Below are 25,550 nucleotides of genomic sequence, written 5' to 3' on the forward strand. Positions count from 1 at the left end.
GCAGCTGTGGATTCATTTTATTTTTTTAAGCATTTGCTACAAAAGTTCAGCTCAAGAAGAAAATATATATATTTTTTAATCTTCAGATCATTAAAAATGAAATGTTACAAGTCATTTTGAAATGTGAGTGACGGATGCAAAACGGTTTTCAAATCTCTTCAGTGGACTCCGAGTAAAGTGCAAAAGAAAAACAAAGCTACATTCTAGCGTCACGTGGAATCGTCTGGTAGACGCCGTGGTCGTGTTAAGACAGGACAGCTGGGAGAAATGTGCAAACTCGCCGTTTGTTTTCTGGTTCCCGGTGGAATGTTTGCGCGACGTCGGAGCGGCCGGTCACGACTCCTCCTCCTCCGCCACGATTCTGGAGCGACACGTGTCGCGGAGTTTAGCCAGGGTCGCGCTGGAGAGGCTTCCGGGCTCGGTGAAGATTTTCTAGAAGAGAATTAACTTCATGAAGAAACAAATGTATCGCGGGGAGAATCGAAATCAGTCGGAGACGCTGCGTCTTTCTGAACACTTTCTTATCCATTTCTGCATTACTGACATTTTAAAGGCAAACAGAAAACGTATCTTTTCAATTTGGCTTTAATAAGTGAACTTAGTTTGTCACATTTCAGACTTTTTTTAAAATCACAATCGGGCAAATTGTGTCACATATTTGATCTCTATGAAAAGTTTGATTTGGTTATGGGTTCTGTACTTGGTCTTCTCTCGCTTGACATCTTTAGAATCTATTTCCCATCAAACCCTGAGAGGTCTGCGGCTGTTCCTTCCTTCTCGGTTGTACATCCCTTTTCTTCTCGTGGTTCCTTTTTCCCTTCAGCGGCTCTAGAACGCATTTTCACTTCTTCTCCGTTCTCTGAAGGAACAAACCTCCGACTCTAACAGGGACATGTTGTCCATCAAAAGAAGACTCATCTTCACGTTTATATCCTGAGCTATAAAGACGGTAGTGACTAAACCAAGATAAGATCATAGATGTCTACAATAACCGTTCAACTGTGGTGTGAAAGGAGTTTAATGGGAATTTGATTGTCCCGGTAAGAGTTTGGTAAAATATAACATTTGTTTGGACAAGAGTGCTCAAACATTTGGATGATTGATTTTGACACCCCTGCTGTGATCCAGATTCAACCAGAACACTCTAGTCAATATTTTTAAGCTGTAGATGTATGGAGGTACATTTGTTTATTTATTATTTAAACACAATATAATTTGCTTCAATAAAAAAAAGTTTTAAATAAAAGAAAATTCTAATTTTTTTTTTTAATGTACATTTTTTTTAATTAAAAATAGGTTTTTCATTGAAGTATTTTTTTATTGAAGCATTTTTTGTATTGAAGCAACTATTTTTTTATTGAAAATATTTTTGCTTTTATTGAAAAATGTATTATTTCTTTAATATTTTATTGATCAAATCAACTTTTTTGTATTGAATTAATTTTTAAAGTTTTGATTGAATTTGTTTATTTATTATTTAAACACAATATAATAATAATAATAATAATAATCTATTTATATAGCGCCTTTCTAGACCAGGGTCACAAAGCGCTTTGACAGCCATTCACACAAGTTGTTTAAATAAAAGAAAATTCTTCTAATTTTTTTTTTTAATAAACATTTTTTTGATTGAAACTATGTTTTTCATTGAATGATTTTTTTATTTAATTATTTTTTGTATTGAAGCAACTTTTTATGAAAAATATTGTTTTGATTAAAGCAACTTTTTTTTTAATTGAAAATATTTTTGCTTTAATTGAAAAATGTATTATTTCTTTAATATTTTATTGATTAAATCAACTTTTAGTATTGAATTCTTTTTTTTATTGAAGATAATTGTTTGATTGAAGCAACTTTGCTTAATTGAAAAAAACGTTTTTAATTGAATAATAAAGAAACATATCTTTTTTATTTTTTTCAACCCAGCTGAAGTGTAATTACGGGTTCATGTTTACCTGCATGAAGGAGTGACATTCCTCCACAGACGGACCTCGAGTGATGTCTTTGAAGCTCTGACAAACATCTGGCAGCGACTGAGCTTTCTCGATCAACGTCTGGTTCTGATGGATCAGGGTCAGGGCGACCCGGAACAAGATCTTAGAACCCTCGTAGAAGAGGCAATCCCAGATTCTTAGCACAGTCTGGAGAGAAAGGAGAAACAAAAATCAACATATCAGCCGAGGAGTCATCGAACCTTCTGTTGGCGAGACTCGCCTCCACCGGCAGCACGTCGATGAAGAGACAGATGAACCAGCGCGACACCACCAGGGTCCACATCACGTTGTTGTCCATCATGATCCGCCACACTCCTGGCACCTTCACCTTCACCAGCTCCCCCAGCACCTCCTGGTCCGCCTTCAGCCCCAGCATGGCCGGACTGTAGTAATCTTGTGAGAAGGTACATGAAGATGAAGAGAACCACGAGCAGCACCTGAAGCCGTGAGACACACACCTGGTAATATTCTGCCGACCAGCGCGTCCATCAGCCAGAAGGATTTCTCCTCGTTCTTTGTGATGAGCAGCAGATAACCGGCGATGAAGTTCATCCCCTGAAGACACATGAGCCAGATGTTCTGATAAGAAATGTAATGTTGGCAAAGAACCGATGACATTGTGGAACATTAATGGGAACCAAGTGTTCTTTGAAGGAATTTTAACTTCCTTCTTCATTTGACTTTTTCTTATACAAGAATTCATATATGCCTGTATTTAGTCATTTTTAATATTGTTGAAAAGTTAACTAACAAGCTTACTAACTTGCTATTGTAATGAGCATTTATTTGGATATTTCTGAGAGTATTTCTTGTCCATAAAAATACATTGAAAGCATATTAAAAAATGTGTTTTCGAAAAGGAAATTTATTTTTTAATAAAATAAATGCAGTTGGCATAAAATAAAAGGACCAATAATAAAATAACAATTTATCTTATTTTATTTCTATGTTTCTGCAAAATTACAAAGGGTGTTAAAAAAATGTTGATACATCACAATATTATTTTTTATGATACTCGATATTGATGATACTCGATATTCGATCAATTCTTATTTTTTAACCATAGATCTTTTATGTTTTATTTTCAATAAAGTGTGTTTAAAAAATACAGTTCCATTTTGTTTATTTACAATAAACATTCAAATATTTGTAGCATTTGTTCCTTTTTGTGTTGCAATAAAACTTCCAGCCACTAGATGGCAGACATTACGTCCTTGAAAGCTATAGAAAACGACAAAATCCCTTGAGATGACTGAGAACGAGAGGATACGGTCGACTCCAGCAGGTTTTAAAGCTGATGTTTGGACATTTTTCGGTTTCAAAACATGGCAGTTACGACTTCCCAGGATCCTCTGGGAGGAGGCGCAGGTTCACCTGACAGTAGCCCACAGTTGGATTGTGGTGGCCGTATGCCAGCAGCACGTTGTTGAGAGGTTTCTGCAGACACGGGCCGGTCGTCTTGCGGAACTGAACGTTCTCCGGGAACGTCCTGTTGAGATCTGAAGACACAAGAACGACGGCGCGTTTACAGTCGAGCGTCGGCTCCTCGTGCCGCACGTTTTAATCTCAGAAGATAATCTGTGTTTGTTTGTCGACAGCTGCTTGATTTCCACAGCATGAGATCACCCCAAACTAATCACGTTACATAATGGCTGGCGCACAGCAGCGCCCCCGCATGGACAAACACAACATGTAGCAGATTCAACAGACGGAGTTATTGAAAAACTCTCTGAACATTCATGCCATTTTTCTTAATTTGTATTATACCAGATGTATAAAAGGAGGAGCTACACAAGCTAAATAAACTCAAGTTATAGAAAATGTATTCAATAATGAAAAATGTTAGAAATAAACAAAAAGATAAATATAAGATAAGGAAATTAAATATAGAACAAATTATCACAACATAGCTTTTTGCCGTCGCTGCTCTGGAACTCTATCAATAAAATTGATTCACTACCATCTTTCAAAAGTCACCTCAAAACTCATCTCTTTAATGTCATCGAAAACACCTGATAAATCATTTTCCACCATCTCTCCTCCTTTTTTTAATCCTCTGGGTTGTTCGTTTTGTTTAGTGTTTCTTAGCATCTCGTTCTCTATGTGTTATCTTTATTTTTTTGTTTATGTAAAGCATCTTTGTGTACTTTGTAAATCGCTAAAGAGAACATATTATTAATATTTATGGGAATTCTTGACAGTACGAGAAATTAAATTTCCTTTTTTTTTGCATAAAATGGGGGGGAAATGTTATTAATCATAATTGTGTTCGTATCAAAATAGGAAAAATATATTTGATAAAGTTAAATGTTTTGAGAAAGAAAGAGAAAAGTTGAGAAAAAATTAAATTAACTTTATTATGTCGTGTCAAGTTTTATAAAAGGAGTTGATTTTGTTTTCTCAATATTGATAAACAATGACTAGAGAGAACTTTGTTACCATGTTTAAAACATCTTGATTATTTTGGGATATTTACCGTCATACAAATGTCTCTTTTGTTAAAGAAGATGAGTTCATTGATGTATATAAAAGCTTGTTTCCTGGTTGCTCCGCCTCGAAAGGAACATGAAAATCCTGGAGAACATCCTGGAATAATTTGCCTTTTATTTGTTTATTGGCCAATCCTTAAGAGCTTTTAAATGTCACCGGGCAGATTTCAGCTCCATTATCTTCTGCACACATTGTACAGCTGCTGCCTGTTTTCTGGCCTCACGACATAAACACACCAGACAATCAGAAGTCGTGGGAAAAACACTCCTGGAGTGGAGAACATTTTGTTTCCAGTATGATTTGAGAGAGAGTTTGTGCCGACCTGTGCAAATGGTCTCCACTAGTTTGGGATCGTGCTCGGAGCCGAGCAGCGAGTGGTAATATCCCGGGTTCTTCTCCAGCTGGTCTTGAGCTCCGCTCGTCGCCATCCAGACCTGGCTGCGGTGCTCATTGGGAACGCCCTTACGAATGTAGCGCTTCACTGGAACCACATTTGAAACGTATTGAAAAATAGAGTGACGGTCTTCACACAAGTGTGTGTGCTCAGTTTATTATTTAAATCACACTCACGTTTGACATTTTTCTGGACCTTGCTCTTGCCCTTCATCATTTTCGACCATTTGATGGAGCGCCGGGTGAGGACGACCAGATACTCCGACATCAGTTCCTCGTAGGAGTCGTAGTCGAAATCCACCGATCTCTGGAACCCGTACGGATCCACACTGAAGAGACACATTTGATGCAAAATAAGAAAAGATAATTATGTAATTGACACACACTTTAATTATAATATAAGCCACTGAACTACAATCAGCAACTAAAAAAAGAGAACATGCCATTTGTTTTATGACACCTTATTAAGGCCATTTCTTAAGTTAAGTACACAATTTGGCCAGAAAATAAAAGTGTTAGAGGCATTTGTGGCATCTTAACTTAAAGGTTAACTCATGTGTTGATGTAAGTGTGTCTTAAATAGATGTTGGACTCTATTGTACTCATCAGTATGTGTCTGTTTGTACGAAACTCCATTTTAATTGAAATATTTACATTACGAAATGTGCTTAAGCCCCGCCCACTCAGTTTTTCTGGAGCCAAAATGTTGTCGACTATAACCACACCCACTCTGCTGTAACTGGTCAAACATCAAGGTTGGTCACCGAGCGTCATCAATTTCGGTAAGTCTCCACCTCCAAGGTACTCATTGTATAAACAAAGCAGGGCGTGATTACAGCTGGCTGGAGGAGGAACTATTTTTCTGTCATAATGGACTCCGCTCTCGTAACCTCTCGTTTGCCGAGATTTCAGACGGGGGAGAACTTTATAAAGAAATACGTTCAAAACATGGTCATGATAAAGGACTTACTGCATCTTGGAGAGAAAGACTTGAACATTTAAAACATGCGAGTGAGTCAAGAGAGTTGTGTTTTCACACGAGCCGCCCTCTAAAAGGTCTTTGTTGACAGTGGGAACTGCATGTGTGGCTCAGTCTCTTCAAATCAATTAAAGTCTGTCCGTGAGACGTGCGTCCGATCCTTGAGTTGATTAGGTAACACGTTAATCTTGTTGAGGCTCGCACTCATTTACACCAGAAAACAGAGCCAGGAAGGAGGATGTGCAGCGGAACTGTGGCGCCGCTCGCGATCTTCAGGCAAAACAAACTTTCACTAACTGTATATTCAACACAGAACAGGTCTCAGGCGAGCGCTTCTGTATGTTTACCAAACTAAAGGTGTGTTTATCCGCTCAACGCTCGTCTTCAGAGGAGACGAGGATGACAAAACAGAAGCAAGAGTGGGTTATTATTACAGCGTGGCTCTGGGTAAAATTGTAAAGTGAAGTCAGAGCTGCTGATAATGTCTTTTTCTTTTGAACTTGGTTTTAATTTAGATTTAAAGAGTAACACTTCATTTTAAAAGAATAGTCAAAAGAAAACTGCACAAGAAAATACATTTAAAAATAATAAAATATCCATTTGTATTAAAACAAATCTTTTTTAAATGAAACTTGCTTTTTGTGTCGATTTTTTTAATTGCCTTACAATTTTCATTAGTGTAAGAAAGTAAGTAATAGTTATTAGTGAGCGTTTAGGTGGATAAAAAAAAATAGTAGCATAAAAAGGTTCTGCTTTTCTTAATTATTTCTGCTGTAAATGAATGAGTTTTATTTATCAACCACATGTCATTTCAGGAACAAAATCATGTTACAATAGACAATCCACCTTAAAGGGAAACACATGAAGTGTTGATGTTTGGATTGTATTCCTATAAATATGAATAAAGATGATCAGAATCAAATAAATACAGAAGAAATAAAAATTAAATAACAAATGTGTGACCAGAATTTTAAAAAATATAATAAAGATGAATAAACGAAAAACTTCAGTTTCCAAGTAAGTAACGGATGGAATAAAAACAATTAATAAAACGCAACGTGTCACTTTTTAAACAGATTACTTTGGATTAAAACACGAGTGTTCGCGAAAGTTATCGCGATATTATCACTTGTCTTTTGAATTGAAGTTACACGAAGTTACACGAAGTGAGCGAAACTTTCAAAATAGATTTTATCAAGTGTTGTTTATTTTATTTTTTGCATCGAGCCAAGACGAGATAAACGAGATTAAAAAAAGATGTACCTGCCCACTCGGTCTTTCGCCGAACCGTCCGCGGGTTTGCTGGCTTTGTTCGTGTCGTCCATGGCCGCCCCGAGTCCACCCGAACCAGGACACTTTCACCGCGGATCCCGCTTCAGTCTGCGAAAGTTGCTTGTTTTGAACATGGAAACATTTAAAAAAAAATCCTATTCTTAAATTAATTCGCGATGGTGCAGATCGTAAAGATGTTTTTTTTTCGCCAGGATTAATTCCAGGTAAATTAAATTTGCGTTGCCGATCTGTTGATGCGAGAGATTATCCTGGGAGTTTGTTTTGTTTGAATCCACCTGCTCCTCCTCCCACACTTTCTACTTCAGAGCACACAGAGAAAATGTGATCCACACCTTAATAAATTCCCGTCAAGGTTCGACTCGGTCCAGGGAACTCCATGGAGGGTGTTGTTTTTTTTTTTTTACACCCGTGACGTTGCCCCGGGACACACACGTCAATCACACCTAATGCTGCTTTCAAGGAACTTCCGGAAAATTCCCTGCAGAGGCGGAAGTGACTTTTTATCCTTCACTGCGCTCGACAAATAAATATTTCTATGATTTCCAAACGTATTGATGATATATAATGATAGTTGAATTACTTTTATATGATACAAAAAATATATTTAGATGGCAACGACTTAAATATAAATGTTTAATATGACTGGAAATAACTGTTTGCGTTTTTGTAATTTTACATTAAAAAATGGTTAATGCTTTAAAAAAAAGTATCCTAAAGTAATAACAACTATTAAATTAATTTATTAAAAAAAGGTTTTTCAAAGGCTTTCACTTATTATTTTCTGTTTTTTATCTCATTATTTTTTTTATTATTTTTTTACATTAAGAGTAAGTTATCAATGCAAAGGGTGTGAGGGCGGGAAAAGGGGAACTCGTTTGCGTTTTTGTATTACCTTTCTATTGTTTTTGTTCCAAATATAGTTGTATAAATTAAAAATAAATAAATATATAAATAGGGGGAAAAGATTAATATGATCAAAGATAAATACACACTTTTTAAATTAAAAATTTAAATTTAAATTTAATATTTTATTTAAGTTAGAAGCAGTAACATAAGACAACAACGATGTTTAAGAAGCCCTGGTAAAGGTGTAAGTTGTACAATATACTTTTAATATATTCTCATAGAGCCACAGGAAAATATATACAAAGACAGTGTCTCAATTTTCAAGATAACAAACAAATAAAATAACTTAGATAGTGAAAAATCAAGGTAAAAAATAGTAGGCTAAAAGGTGAGAAACATGATATGACACAGCTCAGTCCAAATAAAGATTAAATAACATCCTAGAAAGTAAAAGTGTCAGTAAAACGGATTATCTTTGGTTTATAAACTTGTTTGACCGACGGATCCCCATAGTTTATCGTTTTATACTTTGGTCTCTGGTTTTGGACATGTGACTGTCGCCCTGGTAACGAACCCTCATTATCGTTCATCGCTCTGTCATTGCCCTCAGGAAGGGTTTCATGTCCTGACTTTGTTTCATCTTGCACATCTGAAGGAAGACAAGACTCATTGTTCGGAGCTGGAAGTTCTGTGGCGTGAGCAGCAGGATCGTAAGAATGTGTCGACATTGTAGCAACCGAAGAGCTTTTGGTCTCCGGTGGTTCCGCTACACCGGGGGAGTGGAGGTGGTGGTTCTGGTGATGATGGAGATCTGTGCCGGACTTCAACACTCGTGGAAGTGAATATGACGGTGTTCCGTCTGGAGAGGTCAACACGCTTTGATCCTTCTCGACTGAGCTGCATTTCCCAACAGAAATATCTTCCGTTTTAAGCCTAAAGTCACATTCTTTCGCCTCATCCATCCTTGTTATTGCAGTACTTTCGGCAATGTCTCCTAAATGAAATATTTTTCGGGGTGGTTTCTTTTCACATATCGACCACACAGAAAGATTCGACTGAACGGATGCTACATGCCAAAAGGGTGCAGTTTCAGTTTCACAGATAACGTTGTGTGACTCGGGGTGTGACCACTCCCAGACACATCTTGAAGAAATCCACTCCAGCTTCCCCTGGTGTAGCAACCTTCCACTCAAATGCTTCTCTTCATGATTTCCCCGTGTTTCTCCATGACTCTTCTGACCGCTGCAGTCGATGTGACGCGGCGAAGCGAGTGATTCTAAAGGTTCTTTACAAGGCTTCGGTACATTCTCTAATATTGAAACTTGTTTCTCTTGAAGGTTGGCTGGAATGTCAACCTGCTGTTGTGGTCTTTGTTCCTCCCCGGCCGGGATTTCTTTCCCTTTCAAGAGCTGTCTGGCAAATATCCAATTCCCCTTCTTATTTTGGCTCAGTTTCTGGTCACGTGCGCTTTCTTTGTTCGTTCTCTGTTGCGTCTGACCGGACGAGACTTCCCCGGAAGGTTTTATCTTGAAGGTTTGTTTACAAACGGTTGCAATAGATTCAAACTTCTCCATCAGGGACAACAAGAAGGTTCCACTTTTAACGTGTCGCGATGGGATTTGTTCCTGCGTCGTCTTCTCTTTCTGCCCGGCCAGGGTGAACTTGGCGATGATGTCCTTCACGCTGCTCCCTTTCTTTAGTCCCGCCTTCTTCCCGGTCACTTGGGTCATCTCTCGGTCCAGGGTCGGATTCGTGAATCGGGCCTCGGCGTTGCTAGAGAGCAGCGTTCCCACTTGTCTTTGATGACTGACCACAGGTCTGGGAGTGGACTTCAAGAATTTGGATTGAAGTAGCTGGAATGTACTGATGCGACGAGGCTGTTGTTTATTAGACCTCTCAGGATTTTTAGTGAAGAAACCCTTTTCATATGCTTGAATCTTGCTTTTTGTTGATTCCACACGTCCTTGACTCGCACAGTTTCTACGTCCAGTTTCTATCTTAGCCCGCGTTGCTAACGGAGGCTTCTCATCGTCTTTGTTTTTGATGATCAATCTCTCCAGATACTCCATGAGCGTCTCCAGAATCCCTCGAAGCACAGGTGGACACTTCCTGTCACGTATCATCTTCCTCAACATCCTGGCATCTGAAGTGACACTGGGTTTCTTAGAAAACAGTCTATGGAGAATAGAGGAAATAAACATCTTAATCCACATAAACGTGATTTATTCAGAAGGTAAAAGCTACATGTGTCGTGAGTTTTGGTGCACGAGCAATTTATTATGATATATTAACATACATATCCTAAATAATCACATTATACTTGTATAATTCTTTTTAATGCATTGTTCTTTTGCGAAAATTTGTTCTGTAAGAATGTTTCTTACAATAATAAACATTACAAAATAAATACATAAAACCACATTTTAGGTTTTATTTTAAACAATTATGACTTCTACTATCCAATTTTATTTACAATTATTGTTATTACATAAGTTTTATCATAGCTTGTGTTTACTACACTGGCATAAATAGTTTCCGATTCTGAGTCTAAATTTGTATTATAATGGCTGACGCACTGAAACTTCATTTGGAGGCTTACAGGAAGATAAAAGTCACCCCAAAAAGAGCCTTTCTCGTGTTTTATTTAAGCACTTTTGTAGCAGGTCCCGAAAGATCTTAAGTGGTGAGGAAATAGTTGCAGTTGCGCTATTTCAACAGTAGAGGAAGTCAAAAACATATTTTTCTCATAGAAAAAATGTACACCACAATTCAGAACTAAAGTAGACACGGGTATTTAAACGTATTGGTTGTATATTTTTTTCAAATAAATGTCCACTTATTGAATCCCACACCGTGTATTACTTATTTTATTTAAATTCATTTTACTTTTTTCACATTTACTCACGAATTTTGGCTCTTCTGGTGTTCTGTGGACAATTAAAATGAGGGAATGATAAAAGATGAAAAGTATATGAAAAGTTCAAATGAGGTCACATGTATAGATAATTAAACTACTAAAAACTTCTGAATTATTATTTTCAAATGAGATATTTGTTTTTGTATCTTTCAGAAACTGGTTGAACTGGTTTGTGCATTGATACGAGATGTCGCCAGATAATGATCAAAGCATTGTGAATAAAACATTCAGTCTTTATTCATCCCAAACAATTTTAAGTTTAATTGAAAAATCCTTCTTTTTTTTTGTTAGCCAGACACACTGTCACTCCAATACTCTCTAAACTGCAGTGTTGTGACGGAGGAGGCAAGTTCACATTTCTGCAGAGTAGTTAAAAGATAAAGAGAATGCACACTTTCATCAAGATGTTTTAGATGAAGAACCAGTTGAAACTCCTATGACAGTTTAACTTAAAGCATCTGAACGTGATAGCCAGTCTTTGCACCTAGATACATCTTAAAAACATACATTTGTTTTCATACCTAGTCAAGGAAGTATCTTCAGATAGATGCAGTGCATACTGTTAATATCTGTTAGCTTTAAAAAATAACATGTTGAACAAGATCAAACACTTGTTGATAAAAACCTAAACAATGTTAAATGTGGTTAATTCGGACACCATCTCCTTTATTACGGTTTCACTCCTGCTTCGTTGAAGCCTTCAGCAGTCTTGAACGTCACAATACCAAAAGGTAAGTGAGTTATTTCACAGAGTTTTAAGTCCTAGAAACCTGAAGAAGTCAACAGCAGGCGAGGTAAGAAGCCATGAGGATGCAGGTTGGCGTGATCAAGGAGGAGTCAAGTGGGTACTATAGGGCTAAAGGGAAGTGCAGTTCCTCTAGTAGCCAGAGGGGGGTTGGGGCCATTTCTGAAAGCAGCATTACTTGTCAAAGCACTTCTCTGCAGACGCTGCCTTGTAAAGTGATTCTCCCAGCTGCTCCAGACGTTCACGCTTGTCTAAATCCTGGCACAGGCTGGCGGGAACCTGGCCTGACCCGTAGAAGAGTCCGTACAGACAGCCGGCGATGAGGCCCGTGGCCTCGCCTTCACCTGGAATCACAGGACAACAGGAGAGTTTAGGTTGTTTCATGAGTGGTTGGTAAACGTCCCTCACCTCCGTGGAACATGGCTCGCCTGCAGAGCTCGGCCCAGTCGTTCCCGGCGAACAGCAGACTGTCATAAGCGATCATCGGAGAGTCGTGTCCACGTCGGCCTGCACGGCCCTCGGAGCTCCAACGCTTATACATCTGTATTGATGAAAGACTTTTTTAAACCTTCTGTTGGGGATGTTGTTGCTGAAACAGTGTGGAAGAACTTTCCTTGTCGGTTTCTTCAACATCGTATTGACCCGAGGACGCCGGTTTGTTTTCTCCTTCCTTCTCAATCTCTCGCTCCTCCAGGTAAAACTGCCACTTTGCTTCAAAGTAAAACCATGTTTCTTGATACTCTGAAGAGTTGGAGACAATGAATGAGCATCAGTTTTAGTTCATGGTTTGGTTTGTGTGGCAATGAAACACACTTTTAACATCTCTGCAGCTCAGGCTACACAGTATTAGCATCATTGATGAAAAACATAAATGTAAAGATTGTCTAGAACTGCAAAAACATACAAAATGTGAATATTACAATTTACAAACACAGTATCGCCAAATTAATTTCTTGAAATTATTTAATTAAAATCTGATATTTGGCATATTTTACTTGATACTTTAAACTGCTTTTGGATTTATTTATTTTTAAATATATTAAATGTTATTGATATAGTTATCCTGTTATGCAAGATAAATACTTTTTTTTATGTCAAAGTTTTACTGTAATAAAAATTGCAGTTTGACAGTATAGGGGCAGTATGCGAAACTGTGGTAAAAGCATAAATAAAGATTGTTTTTTTTGTTGCTTTTTTATATAGTGAAAAGGAATAGGAAAGCCTATTTAAAAAAAAGCCTTTTAATTGCATTTATTAATTTTAAAAGATGATGGTATAACAATAATCAGAATGTAGTAATGTAGTATAGAAATAATTCAAAAGTATAGGGTTAATTTCTACAACAACATTAAAACATGTGTTATGTTATTCAAAACAATGATGTTTTTAGATGCATCTTGATAATTTCAAGAGCTAATATGATGGTTCACAAAACGTCTTTCATAAAATGGACCTATTTATTACGTTATGAGGTTAAAAGTGCAGAGTAAATTACATATAATATAGTTTTCTGTCCTTCTAGATGAAAATCTTACTCATAAATTGTACCTGCCATGTGTCGTATGGTCTTCCTGCAGTACTCCTCAGCCCTCGGAATCACTTTCATAAGTTCACGACCCCACGACACTAAAGGTTTCCCTTGAATCGCGTATGATGCAAACAGCGCTGTTGTCAATGAACCCAGAAAACCTTCAACAGAAATCATCTCATAATCAAGACTCCTTTTTCACCTTTAATGTCATCTGGACAAGAGATGGATTACCTGTGGGATGGTTGTGGGTCATGCGGCCCACCTCGATGCTGACCTCCACAAGGCTGTCGAGCCTCTCAGGTTGCCAGTATCTCATCCCGATACACATGGCTTTAGCGGCGGCTCCGAACCCAGAGCCTGAACAAAAACACAAACGCAGAAATACATTTTAAACAATGTGACGCTTTTTTCTGTTTAGAGGTGTGTATTGGCAAGAATCTGGCGATACGATATGTATCACAATACAGGGACAGCAATATAATATACTGAGATACTGTAGGAACAAGGATATATTTGTAGTATTGTCAAGTACTCTTGAAGGAGGTGTAACTGCTTTCATTTAAAAAAAAAAACATAATATGTCCAATCAACATCTTTTAAAGTTGTTAAAGTGGAATGTATCCTCTCGTCCTCAGTGATTGCCAGGATCTCGCAGGATTTAATTGTTCCTCTGGCTGCGTAAGACATATTTACTGCTGCCATCTAGCGGCCGGAAGTTTAATTGCAACAGAAATTTGTGAATATATGCATGTAATTTTACATTTTAAATAATAGGATTTATTTTATTTTATACACACTTCATTAAAATATTAATCATAAAAGAACGATGCTTTTTGATATCAATAGTGTATCATGAAAAAAACATATCTAAGTGTATTGATTCTTTTCCTCACACTCCTTGATTCTATTGTATGTCGATGTCTAAAGACCTTTTTCATTGAAGGGTGTGTGCCAGGCCAGCAGATAGTTGTGGGGCTTCAGATGGACACAACCCTCCACCGTCACAGGATCAGGAGCTCTGCCTTGAAGGGACGCCATGGCCTCCACGTAGAGGCGCACCAGCTCTCGGTACAGGTCCTCCAGACACCAGTAGTCTGCACACACAGAGTCACTTATGATTGGCATGTTGAGACCAGACGAGCAGCGGCCAGAAGGATAAATATAGCATCGGGCTACAGCTTTGCAGATTAAGGTCCAGCATGCCGGCGGAGTGAGTGGAGTCAACCTCGGCAAACATGAGGTCAACAGGCATCCATCCACCCGAGCTCACAGCCATTCTTCCTGGATTTTGGACCATCAACCATCACAATATTATACTTTATAACACGCTACAACGGTTGACGCTCTTATCAAAGTTGTACATATTATGTTTTGCATCACTTGCTTTGAAAAGATGTTTCCTCAAGCCTTGTTAGATTTTTAGGAAGAGAATGCAGACAGTTCTGGCCACAGTGGAGAATCTTCTGGCCGTTACAGTCTATATGTGTGACCTATACTAGTGATACCACTGTGAAGGGACGGGTGTCTTTGGATACAAGTCTTTAATATCTAACCACCACAAGTAGATTTGAAGCTGAATAAAGATTTTTTCTTAATGTTGGTGAGGTCAGAAGGTGGTGCCCTCAGTTTAATAATGATATATTACATATATACAAGGGATTATAGCACAGAGAGGGACATCTAGTGGGCTCTGAAATTCACAAGTTAGTATTTCCTGGCTATAATTCATCTTGAATGATTTGTTCCCAATTACCTGTTAAACCTAACAGTATCCGTTGAAACAATCTTAAAAATAACAACTTAAAATAAATCCCGGCCACTAATACCTGCATCAAAACTAGGTTTTATTTTTCCTCAATACAGATCAATCACAAAAGGTTCTCTTCCAGTGATACAATTTTCACTTTTTGTGTCACAGATTATGGCCATTTCTTTTTCATTTTACTACTACTTAAAAAAAGGGTGAGTGCTGCTAAGCTAACACAAGTTGTGTTCAGGCGGACTGAACTCAGAGGTTTCAGTTTCATTCCGTCAACCAAAACAATTCTTGGATCATAGAAGTTGTTTTGAAATGACTTCTCGAGGAGACGTAACTACTGATGTGAAGCTGTTACTATCGATGGTCTAGTTAAGCTTCATGAAGCATTGCCCTTATTTTTAAGGCCCACTATAGATGTCAAACTCTGCTCTATCATCTTATTTTGAACATCTATTGTAATGAAACATCACATCATAAAGCTAAAAAGTTAATAACACTGTCATCAACTCATCACAAGGAATGAGCTCGACTTGTTGTTTTTTTTGTTTTCTCGTCAAGTCAGTTTTTAACCTCATTCAAACCCCATTCTTCCCAACCCATGCCAATAAAACGTTATCGTATCATAAGGTCGTATTGTTTATCCAACCATTAATTTGAAAACTATAATCTTATGAGGATGAAGCTTTGAATGATTGACGTATAGAAACTCTTGTTAGTAAGCAGAGTAGCTACTGTTTTTAAAAACCCACCTATTATTGTCATCGGTGCCCAGACGGGGATGCTTTGATGTGGTTAAATGTGTCACTTGATCTCTGATGATGTCACCTCTATTTAGCCTGTCCGTCTGCTGTCGAGCCTGAAGTGATCCCACGACTTAAAGGAAGCGATAGTTTTGTGAATGGATCAGTTTGACCAGAGGTGCTATTTCCGACTCTTCTGGCCCGGTAACTCCGGATCATCCGGTGGCAGTTTAAGATATCATTTGGAATCGGGGGGGATCCCTTTGAACGGCAGTTGTCCTTTGGATGCGAGAAGGGATTAAAGCAACGCGTCCTCTTTGTCATTCAGAGCACTCGTGTCAGTACGTGATTAGCAGCTCACAGTGACTGTGACATTCTATTCTGGATGTGCCAAAGAAAGTCTAAAGTCTAAAGCCTAAAGTCAAGTATAGGATACGACAGAGTCACTAACTGGACACAGAAGAGGGAAAAGTAGATCTTGAGAATTTCAAACAGATCTCGATAAAGTCAACTTCTCGAGATATTTTTAGCAAAACCTCTTTTTTTGCGATCTGCTGAGAGTCACCGCAGATAGTCACAAGTATCGTGCGAAGTCTGACTTGTCTGTTTGCGTTCAAGAGCGATTGCCAAAGAGAAGATATCACGAACGGAACGCTTGTTTGGAAAAGGCTTTGCGATGAGCATGTCCTCTTGAAGCTACTATCTGGTTAAGGGTGCACTTATGCAATAGTTATATCTACTCTCAATAAATAATCTCATTTCTTTGTACTTGCGGCCCAACACTCATTTTTCTTGCTGTAAGCTCTTGCGATAATATTAGAATCTTAGCATTTTTTGAGAGAGCTATCTGAAAGGGTGGTAAAACTAGAACTTTTGCGATCTTTTAAACTTCTCATGATCTTTTTTAACCTTTTAAGATCTTTTTTTTAACTTCTCAAAATGTATTATTATTATTATATATATTTTTTTACTTCTTAAGATCTTTTTTATACTTTCAAGATCTTTTTTGAACTTTTCAAGATCTTTTTTAACTTCTCAAGATCATTTTTTAACCTTTCAAGATCTTTTTTAACTTCTCAAGATCTTTTTTAACTTCTCAAGATCATTTTTTAACCTTTTTAAGATCTTTTTTAACTTCTCAAGATCTTTTTAAACTGCCCAAGATCTTTATTTAAGTGTTACAGATATTTATGAACTTCTCAAGATCTTTTTAACCTCTTAACATCTTTATTCAATCCTCTATCTTTTTTTTAACTTCTCATAATCGGTTTTCAAGTTCTTGAGATATTTCTTAACATCTTAAGATCTTTTTAAACTTCCCAAGATCTTTATTTAAGTATTCAAGAATTTTTTTTATCTTCTGAAGATCTTTTTAACCTCTTAAGATCATTATTCACTTTTAATTTTCAAGATATTTTTTTAAATTCTGGATGCCTTTTTCATCTTGTTTGGAACTTCTCGAGATTCATTTTTACGTCTCAATATATATTTTTTTCTTCCTTGTCCCTTAGAGGCTCAGTAGGACACAGAGTTGTGATGAATAAAGCGATAAATATTCTTTACTGTGGGTAAAGAATATAATACCTTCAAAGGTAATTCAAGAAAATATTTTTAATTACATAAAGACCACATGATGGATTTAACACTGAAGATCTTCAACATCATTTAAATTACCTGTGATCAGAGCCTCTGCTGTCGTCATGAGCATCAGTGTTGCGTCACTCAGGGGCCAGTTCTCCGGCTCCAGTTTGACAGCACCAAGACCCCCGAGAGATGCTAGCTCCTCCTGGATCTTCTTGCCTGACGTACAGCTCTCCCATCTGCCCTTTCTGTAGCCCAAAGCATCACCAACTCCACCCAGAACCATGGCGGCCTTGAATTTCTCCATCTTCCTTCCAAATCGCAGTTACAGCTTCCAAAGATTTCTCTGAACTCGTTCTCAAATCAGTGGCCCTCCTAGAAGACCCTCAGCCCTGGTGCCAATATGCGGACTAGCAGCAAAGATGGTTTCACCTTCTCCACTGTCCTGTTGCGTAAAGTCTCCATCAGCTGTCAGGCATCTCTCCCGCGTCACCATCGCACAAAAGAATCGCATTATCACTCGCCCGCCGCTTTGTGTCGGTCAGGTGTGCCCTAAAAAGGCAATCCCCCTCGACTCCAGAGCCCCAGGACTGGGGTGTGGGCCGGGCGACTGGCGTGAGATGATAATGCGCTTCTGTGCTGGAGTACAGGCCTGTCAGCTGGTGCTGGACCTTTTTGACTCCAACCCCATGGGAGGAGAGGGGTGTGTGGGGGGGTGTTGTAAGGGGGTCTAACGGAGCCCCTCAAGCTTAAATCTCTAGTTGATCACTCACTATTTTAAACACATACTCATGTATCATCACCTGCCCATTATATTTCCATAAGAACTTGTTTTATTTAAAAATACAATACCTCAGATGAACAAACTCTATCAGGTTAAATTGTATTGTTCAGGATTATTTTAAAAATCATTTTTAGTCAGATATTTGTTTAATTTTTAGAACTTACTACTGATTCTGCCTCTCACTGGAAGCAGCTGCCAAACTTGAAGTTCTGTGTCAATAAAGCCACAGAAGACTTTGAGTGACGGGCTGTTGAAGCTCATGAAGGAGCTTTAAAAGCTCAACAAGTGGCGCCCTTCTTTTAAAAGAGATGCCAGATGTCATTAGAAAAAGCTATTTAGAAACTATTATAGAGCAGAGCATCATCTAGTGGAGGACACTGCTTCATGAAGCTTCATCAGACCATTACTAGTAGGAAGTGAGAGCCTCAATAAAAAGCAATTTAGTTATTTTTTGATCACAGTAAATTAAGTTATGTTAAGTTATGAGGCCATAAGAGCAGTTACTGAAAGAATGAGTACATCTTTTATTGTTTTATTTTAAAGGGCAACTAATCTTTTGATTTAAATGTCTCTTAAATAGATGTTGGACTCTATTGTACTCATCAGTATGTGTCCGTTTGTACAAAACTTTCTTTTCACATTCTAACATTCACATTAGAAAATGTCCTTAAGCCCCGCCCACTGAATACGCTTTGTTTTTCTGGAGATTAAATTTTGTTAACCATAACCACACCAATGTTTGTCATGAACTGCATGAGTCCCGGAAGTCTCCACCTCCAAGGGACTCGTTGTATAAACGAAGCAGGGCCTGATTACAGCTGCCTGGAGGAGGAGTGAAGCCATTATAACATCATAATAGACTCCGCTCTCGTAACCCTCTTCAACACAATGTTCCCCAGATGGCTCGGTTACTGAAGTGGTTTATCCCCTTAATTCTTGGGCATCTTAATCTAATATGCCTCATTCTATAGAAGAAACAGGTTTTGTTATTCTGCCGTTGCATTTCTACCTGTACAGGACTATGATGCCAGCCCTTATGCTCACCACTCCCGGGATGTCAACACACTGACTGTCCATCATTGAACGACCGTAAACTACTGCTCACAGAGCCAACCTGTCCATGTTTCTAAGACATTTTGTACTTTGTTTTAAGTGATTAACCGAATGTACTGTGTTGTGTTCAAATTGCCTCTAAGCCAGGACTTGCATGAGGATCAAATCTGCAGATATCGTTAGCACATTCCTGGTTATATTAAATAATGTTATTCATTTGATTATTGCAACAATTTTTCCCCTCCCAAGTCTGAAGGCCGCCGTCATCCCAAACATATTTAGAGTCACCCGACACAAAGCAGAGGAGCTTATGATGGTGGCATGTCGCTGGAATGCAACCTGATAAGAGACAACTGTTTTCCAAGCTGCGGGTTTTAACCTTCTAGCTACCACATGTTAACTGGAGAAGTGTCGAGCAAATAAAAAAATCATTGAAAAATGACATAACCAGTGGATTCTCATGCGTTTATTGGCAACGTCGGACAAACCTTCCTGCCAGGACAGAAAATGATACTTATTTTCTTACAATGGCACGCAAATACATTTGAATTGCACTTTGAAAAAAACGGATCTTAATGCTTGATTACAGACTATTTAAGTTGGTGAGAATTTTGTGTATTCAGATAAAAAGACGTTTTTTTAAAGTGGAAAACGCTACATGTATTTGTGCTCTATATGATGATACATGTGGTTTTAGCTGGAGCCGCTCACGTTGTGTGCTGGAGCCGACACCGACACTAGCATCTCCTTTATAAAAATATCAAAAGTGTATAACTGCTGTTAAAAAACAAGTGTGTGTGTGTAAACTGAATCAGACGCAGCTACAGACGGTGCTTCCTGAAGGATAAACACCAGGCCAAAGTGAATTCAGTGCAGTTTGTCATAGAATTGGCAATCAAACCCGGATGACAAAAAAAAAGAAGAAACAATTCCGTACAGTAGTGAACACAAACAATTAACCAAAAGGTAAAGTGAGGCCAAAGATTCTTGTACCAGTGAGTTCATACCTTCTTTTCTTCTTGACACTTTAGTGAGTGAACTTGTGCAAACGCAGAACAGAAATCTCATCAATCGCAACCCAGAATACTCTTTTAAGTTTCAAAATATCATCTTTAGATTTGAATGATTGTACGTTTACATTCATTATATAGAAAATTTGAATCAATTTTGTGCATATTTGCAGTAGCAAGTTGGTTTGACGGTAAGATCATACGAGAGTATTTCCCTCTGCAACATTTGATGTAACCTGTCACTCACTTTGATTTTATCCACAAGTGAGGAACAGTTGTTTTTTTTACCCAGTAAGTGAGCAGAATAACAGTGTTTTCTTAAAAGGTAATAGATTAAAATCTTGTTCTTATTCTTATTTTAATCATAATTTCATGAATAATTGCTGTATTGCCGTGTCTAATTGGAAAAAAAAACTATTTCTACCTAACCTAACCTAAAAGCACAAACCAACGCGACAAGTAGGACAAGAACCTATTGGACATTTACTCTGTAAACATATTAATCTGTTAAACAAACACTTAAAATGTAAATGTTTTAAAGTACGACAGACTTGCCTACAAATAACAGCAGCAGACAAATGTGTATTTAGACCAACCTGTCGGTTACTTTTAAACCCCAATATATACTTCACATCTAACAGAGGAGATACGAGGTACTCTTAGCTAAAATCTATGTCCCATCCATATGGGAGACACTGGTAACCCACCTGTTTGTGTTTCACCTTTGACGGGTATTCATTCGCTCTACAATCATCCACCACTATATGAAGTTGACATACATGGGTGACCTGCATACGTTCATATCTAAAGCCTTGTGTAGCTTCACATTATATTAGAATACAGTAGAAAAAAATGAGGAAGTTTAAATCTCACAGTAGCTGGACAAAAAAAATCATGCAAGTTCAGGTCAGTCGGTTGAAGAGGGAAGACAGCGACTCCTACTGCGCCGATATAGTTTGAATCATCTAGTAGGCACTGATGAGGACTCGATGAGTCAAGGCAGCAGCTTCACCAGACAAACCCATCTGCTGCATTAAGCTCTGCTCATAAAAGTCTTAGCCCATCGTTTTATAGTAAACTTGAAAACTGACCAATCTCCTCCAAATATTGGTCTCTCTTAAAGGCTTTTGACGCAGTTGAGAGAACCTTCTCAACATCCACGCTGCCGAGCTTATTTAGAAATCGTATCTTTTTTTGGCTCATTAAAAATGGTAAAAATGTCGTTCTGTAAAAAGAGACACAAAAGTCCGTCAGGAGCTCCAACATCATGTCCTGCTGCGTCTGCCGCTCATGACGATGGGTCGGGCGAACTCCACAAAGTCGTCGATGAGAACGGGCCAGGCACCTGAGGAGAGGGAGAAAAGTGGCGTCACGACTCTCTGCTTGCAAACCTAGTGACGGTAGAAGATTAGCTGGTCAGTTATATATCATGTAACATGTCTTTTAGTGAGTACATATTTAACTTTATCAAGACGATAGGGGGCGCTGCGGGCTATTAGACCAAACATGCAGCTAGAAGCGAGTGCCAAATATTCCTCAAGCAGTGTCCTAAGATTGAATGCTCAGTAGGTGGCGCTAGGGCTGTAGTAATACACTAATCTCACGATAAGATATATTCAGCTCACTGTACTATATCTATATTTATATATGTATACTCTGGATACTGGATTCTAATGACTTCTTGTTCTTGTGATTGTTCAACTCTAGATAGAATTAACTGAAAACCAAAATATGACCAAACGTTGAATATTAATATAGTATTTTTCTTCCACTAGTGGTACCCTCAGTTTAAAATTGGTGTTTCATTAGAATAAATCTATTAAACCAAATGGTTATAGAGTCGAAAGTGAAATCTAATGGGCTAAAAGATTAAGCTATGATTCATGAAAATTCATCAGACCATCACTTGTATCTATTCAAAACAAATTGTATTGTTTTTATTCTAACAGCAATGACAACATTAAGCAATGGTTTAAATTGGTAGTAAAACACCTTAAGCTTATTATGCTTTAATGCCCTTAGTTATATAATAAGGTTCACTTGAGTATATTAAATAAGCTTGTTTTCCAGAATAAATCTAGAGATTAATTTGGCTCTTTACAGGTCTAAACTCCCTACTCGGAGTGTGCCTCTATTTCCCAGTTATGTCTTAATTTCTAAATTAAGTCAGATCTTACCTTCTTCATCATAGTTTGACATGTCGTCTTCGATCATATTGCCAAAGTCCAGAAGGAGATTCCATGTGTCTTTGGGGATTGTCCTCTTATGATGCTCCTGTTAAAATAATTGGAAATGAATAAATAAGAGTTATTTCATTCAAATCGATTTCTATGTGTAACCAGGTTTGTTGTGTATTCATCTGGAACTTACCTTCAGAAACCTGTTCCAGAGATCCAAAAACTTGAAGCGCCCACCGAGGACTAGATTCCAGTACGCCACTGCCATCTCCAACTCTGGAGGAGAAAGACGGCGATGACAACGAGAATGTGGGTGGATCGTGTTGGCATGGCAACACGTGGCTCACCTAAACCTTTCTGTCCGGGGTTCTTGGCAAAGTTGAAGGTGAATTGGTAGAAATCTCGGAACTTCCCCTTGTCCTTCAGCTCCTGCTCTAATCTGGGAACGGCCGCCTTGAGTTTGTCTGGACTATCGCAGCTGCAGGAGAGACGAGTCATTGTTACACAGCAACTTCTTTGAAGCAAGATAAACCTAACCTTAAGGATTATGAATTAAACTTAATAAGATCTCGCTCACCCTAGTTCAGACATTCCATCTACAAACTCTTTTTTACTGAATTCACACTGTGTGGCTGCTCTGAACTTCCATGCTACCACCAGTATGCTGATGCTGGCCGGGTCCAGATGCAGGTCATCACAGAACTGCTGGACCCCATCGATCCCTATTTTATTCTCATCCTGAGGGTCTGCAGAGACAAAAACAAGGGTTTATTAGACGTGTATTACTATGTAGAAGAATATTTTTCCCAAATAGTTGTCACAAAGAGAAGTGATTTTATTAAACTATTTGATTTACTCCAGTCGTCTCTAACTTGCCTCTGTATTTGTTGAAGAGCTGCTCCAGCTTCTTTCGGTCTATTGAGGTTTTCATGGATTCTTTATAGTACAGGTCTGGATTCTGGAGGTAGTCGACGGTGGCTTTTTCTAATTTCCAGTCATTCTGTGTCAAGCAGGAGATGGCCGTCCTTTCACCTGCTCGCGTGAAGGACATAAACTGTCGAATCTTGTCCTTCTGAGAAGATTTCAACTTGTTCTAAAAAGGAAAAATATAAAATAAACATACGTTGAAATTGTAAGCATGACGACTGCATTTTAAAACTTGACTTTGTGCATCACATGCCAGTATTGGTGGGAAAAATATGGTAGCTTTTCAGTTACATCAGAATATTGAACGGTTGAATTCAACATTTGAAATGTTGAAACTTATGTCTTTATTGAAATCTAATATCTGTATATTGAAAAGTTGAATTTGCTTAGGTTTAAAAAATAAAAAATATGTAATTTAATCTAATTAATGTATTTGTGTATATGAAATATTTTTATTCATGTAGGCATTATTTTACCAACCTTTTTAAATTGAATTTACAAGGTCATTAAATATATCATACTTATTTTGAATTAGTTGAATTAGAACATCAAACGCTCCGTGTAAATAAAAGTAAATGATTCAATTGTACATAAAGAAAAACAAAGATAACTAATTCAACCTTTCAATGTACAAATTATTTAATTGATTTATTTAAATATGTATATATAAATCCATCCTAGCATATATATTTGCATTTATTCGATTATTTAGAAATAATCCAAAGCCAAAACAGGAAAGTTTCAATAACATTTCTCTTTTAAGTTTCAACACTTAAATATTAACTACTATTTATAACTATCCAACATTCTTGGCACGGATGTACTTCCATAGGGAAAAATAATCATTACCTTAAATAAGATAAAATTAGTTATACCTTATAATATAAACATCAACTTATTTTCCACTTTTGCCTCCAAGTGTGATTTTACGGGCGTTTTCTTTCTGACCAGCAACACATTGAATGAAATCCCGTTTGCATTTTCCAAAATAACGCTTTTAAAAAGTTGAAACTAAATAATAATTCTTAGGGACATACATGAGAGTTTATTGTCGTGTTTAACAGTGCAGTTCATGCCGATCTTACCACTAAGTGTCAAGTTATATTCCTTCAGATAAACATCAAAACACTGGAATCCAAAACTCGCTGCAGGATGGATCCTTTTTTTTTGTTCGATCACTCACACATTCTCGGGCTAATACTCTCAGACCCACATTTCCTGACAGGACTCTCTCGTGTGACCCGGAGACCACGGATACCAAACAAGGTGAGGAGTCACAAACGTTCCAAATATACACTGACCTTCCATCTGTCTAATAGTCCTGACATATCATCATCATCATCATAACGCGACAGTTGTCAGGGGAAAAAACTCCGACGTGCGGGAACGTGGTCGCCCTTCGAGCGCACACAACTGTCTGTGTAACCGCCGAGCGTTAGGAAATAAACCAGTTTATTTCTGGATGTACAAGTAAAAAAAAAAAACCTACCATTTTAACACCATCGCTGAACTTAATAGCAAAGCATGTGCGCATGCGCGTTGAGCTACGGGGCGCTCACAGGTGCGTCATGGGAAATGTAGTAATAACAATAACATCTAAAGACTTCATTTAAACATTGATATTATCCTTGAAAAAATAAATAAAAATAAAAATCAACACGCTGTTACTATTTATATGAACATCTTTTTTTAGATTAAAAAAAAAAAAATGGGGCTAAAATCTACTTTAGTAGGATTGTTTACTGGTTATAGCGTTTTAAAAACCAAAACAGATTTTTAACTTCTAAGTTTTTCTGTTTAAATAACACTAAATCTGGATGTAGTTCTAATCTCAACCGAACGTTTTTTGGGCGAGTTGTACCGTCGCAGGCGTCAACATTTAAACTACAACTCCCATGTCCAACGACGGTGTTTCGGAAGTGACTCAAAAAATGGCAATAAAAGTTCTGTAGGTATCGACGCATGTTTATAAGTCATTCTTTCCTCCTCCTAAAGTGAAAGGTTGTTGTTTTTTTCAGCCGCAGCTAACGTAGGCGAGCCGCTCGACCAGCTGGTTGGATCTGGTCGAACCGCTCTGAGGAATCCACAGACTTTTTTTTCCACAGAACTTTAGTTTTTTTTAAATCTCAGATAGAAGTCTCGGCTCGTCCTCACCTTCCGTAGAAGCAGCGCACTTGTCTTCTGGAAGATCTGCGCGAACAACATGGACTACTGAAGGTGTGTCGCTGAGAAGCTGCTGGTTATGTGGCAGGAGAGGAGGACCTGGAGGCGGGTTACTGCCGCTACTACAACACCCGGATTGTTCCTGTTCTTCAGTCGGTGCTGTGAGGC

General features: G+C 37.9%; 3 protein-coding genes across 6 annotated transcripts; all 3 read right to left on the reverse strand.

The window, feature by feature from the left end:
• Positions 1 to 5: 5 nt before the first annotated feature.
• Positions 6 to 7,582, reverse strand: grtp1a (growth hormone regulated TBC protein 1a). 2 transcript variants are annotated; one of them, XM_087793951.1, is made up of 9 exons: positions 7,482 to 7,582; positions 7,120 to 7,236; positions 5,055 to 5,206; positions 4,807 to 4,965; positions 3,369 to 3,493; positions 2,453 to 2,549; positions 2,215 to 2,387; positions 1,956 to 2,141; positions 6 to 432 (listed from the first exon to the last, which is right to left on the reverse strand). In XM_087793951.1, exons 2-9 carry the CDS (start codon positions 7,179 to 7,181, stop codon positions 334 to 336), a joined length of 1,053 nt encoding a protein of 350 aa, XP_087650077.1. In that variant the 5' UTR covers positions 7,182 to 7,236; positions 7,482 to 7,582; the 3' UTR covers positions 6 to 333. The 2 variants fall into 2 exon arrangements, with proteins under 2 accessions (XP_087650077.1, XP_087650078.1); XM_087793952.1 differs by lacking the exon at positions 7,482 to 7,582 and having other exon boundaries at positions 7,124 to 7,226.
• A 3,626-nt stretch (positions 7,583 to 11,208) lies between these two features.
• adprhl1 (ADP-ribosylhydrolase like 1) lies at positions 11,209 to 17,862 on the reverse strand. Its single transcript, XM_087793956.1, has 7 exons — positions 17,362 to 17,862; positions 14,118 to 14,282; positions 13,420 to 13,545; positions 13,206 to 13,346; positions 12,271 to 12,398; positions 12,066 to 12,198; positions 11,209 to 12,001 (listed from the first exon to the last, which is right to left on the reverse strand). Exons 1-7 carry the CDS (start codon positions 17,573 to 17,575, stop codon positions 11,832 to 11,834), a joined length of 1,077 nt encoding a protein of 358 aa, XP_087650082.1. The 5' UTR covers positions 17,576 to 17,862; the 3' UTR covers positions 11,209 to 11,831.
• A 1,694-nt stretch (positions 17,863 to 19,556) lies between these two features.
• Positions 19,557 to 25,511, reverse strand: dcun1d2b (DCN1, defective in cullin neddylation 1, domain containing 2b). Of its 3 annotated transcripts, none has more exons than XM_087793957.1 (7): positions 25,374 to 25,511; positions 23,169 to 23,385; positions 22,870 to 23,038; positions 22,640 to 22,770; positions 22,486 to 22,568; positions 22,293 to 22,389; positions 19,557 to 21,460 (listed from the first exon to the last, which is right to left on the reverse strand). In XM_087793957.1, exons 1-7 carry the CDS (start codon positions 25,422 to 25,424, stop codon positions 21,381 to 21,383), a joined length of 828 nt encoding a protein of 275 aa, XP_087650083.1. In that variant the 5' UTR covers positions 25,425 to 25,511; the 3' UTR covers positions 19,557 to 21,380. The 3 variants fall into 3 exon arrangements, with proteins under 3 accessions (XP_087650083.1, XP_087650084.1, XP_087650085.1); XM_087793958.1 differs by lacking the exon at positions 25,374 to 25,511 and adding an exon at positions 24,709 to 24,728; XM_087793959.1 differs by lacking the exon at positions 25,374 to 25,511 and adding an exon at positions 24,521 to 24,702.
• Positions 25,512 to 25,550: the final 39 nt, after the last annotated feature.

This window comes from Callionymus lyra, chromosome 6 (genome assembly GCF_982586985.1).
Source record: "Callionymus lyra chromosome 6, fCalLyr1.hap1.1, whole genome shotgun sequence".
NCBI classification, from domain to species: Eukaryota; Metazoa; Chordata; class Actinopteri; order Syngnathiformes; family Callionymidae; genus Callionymus; species Callionymus lyra.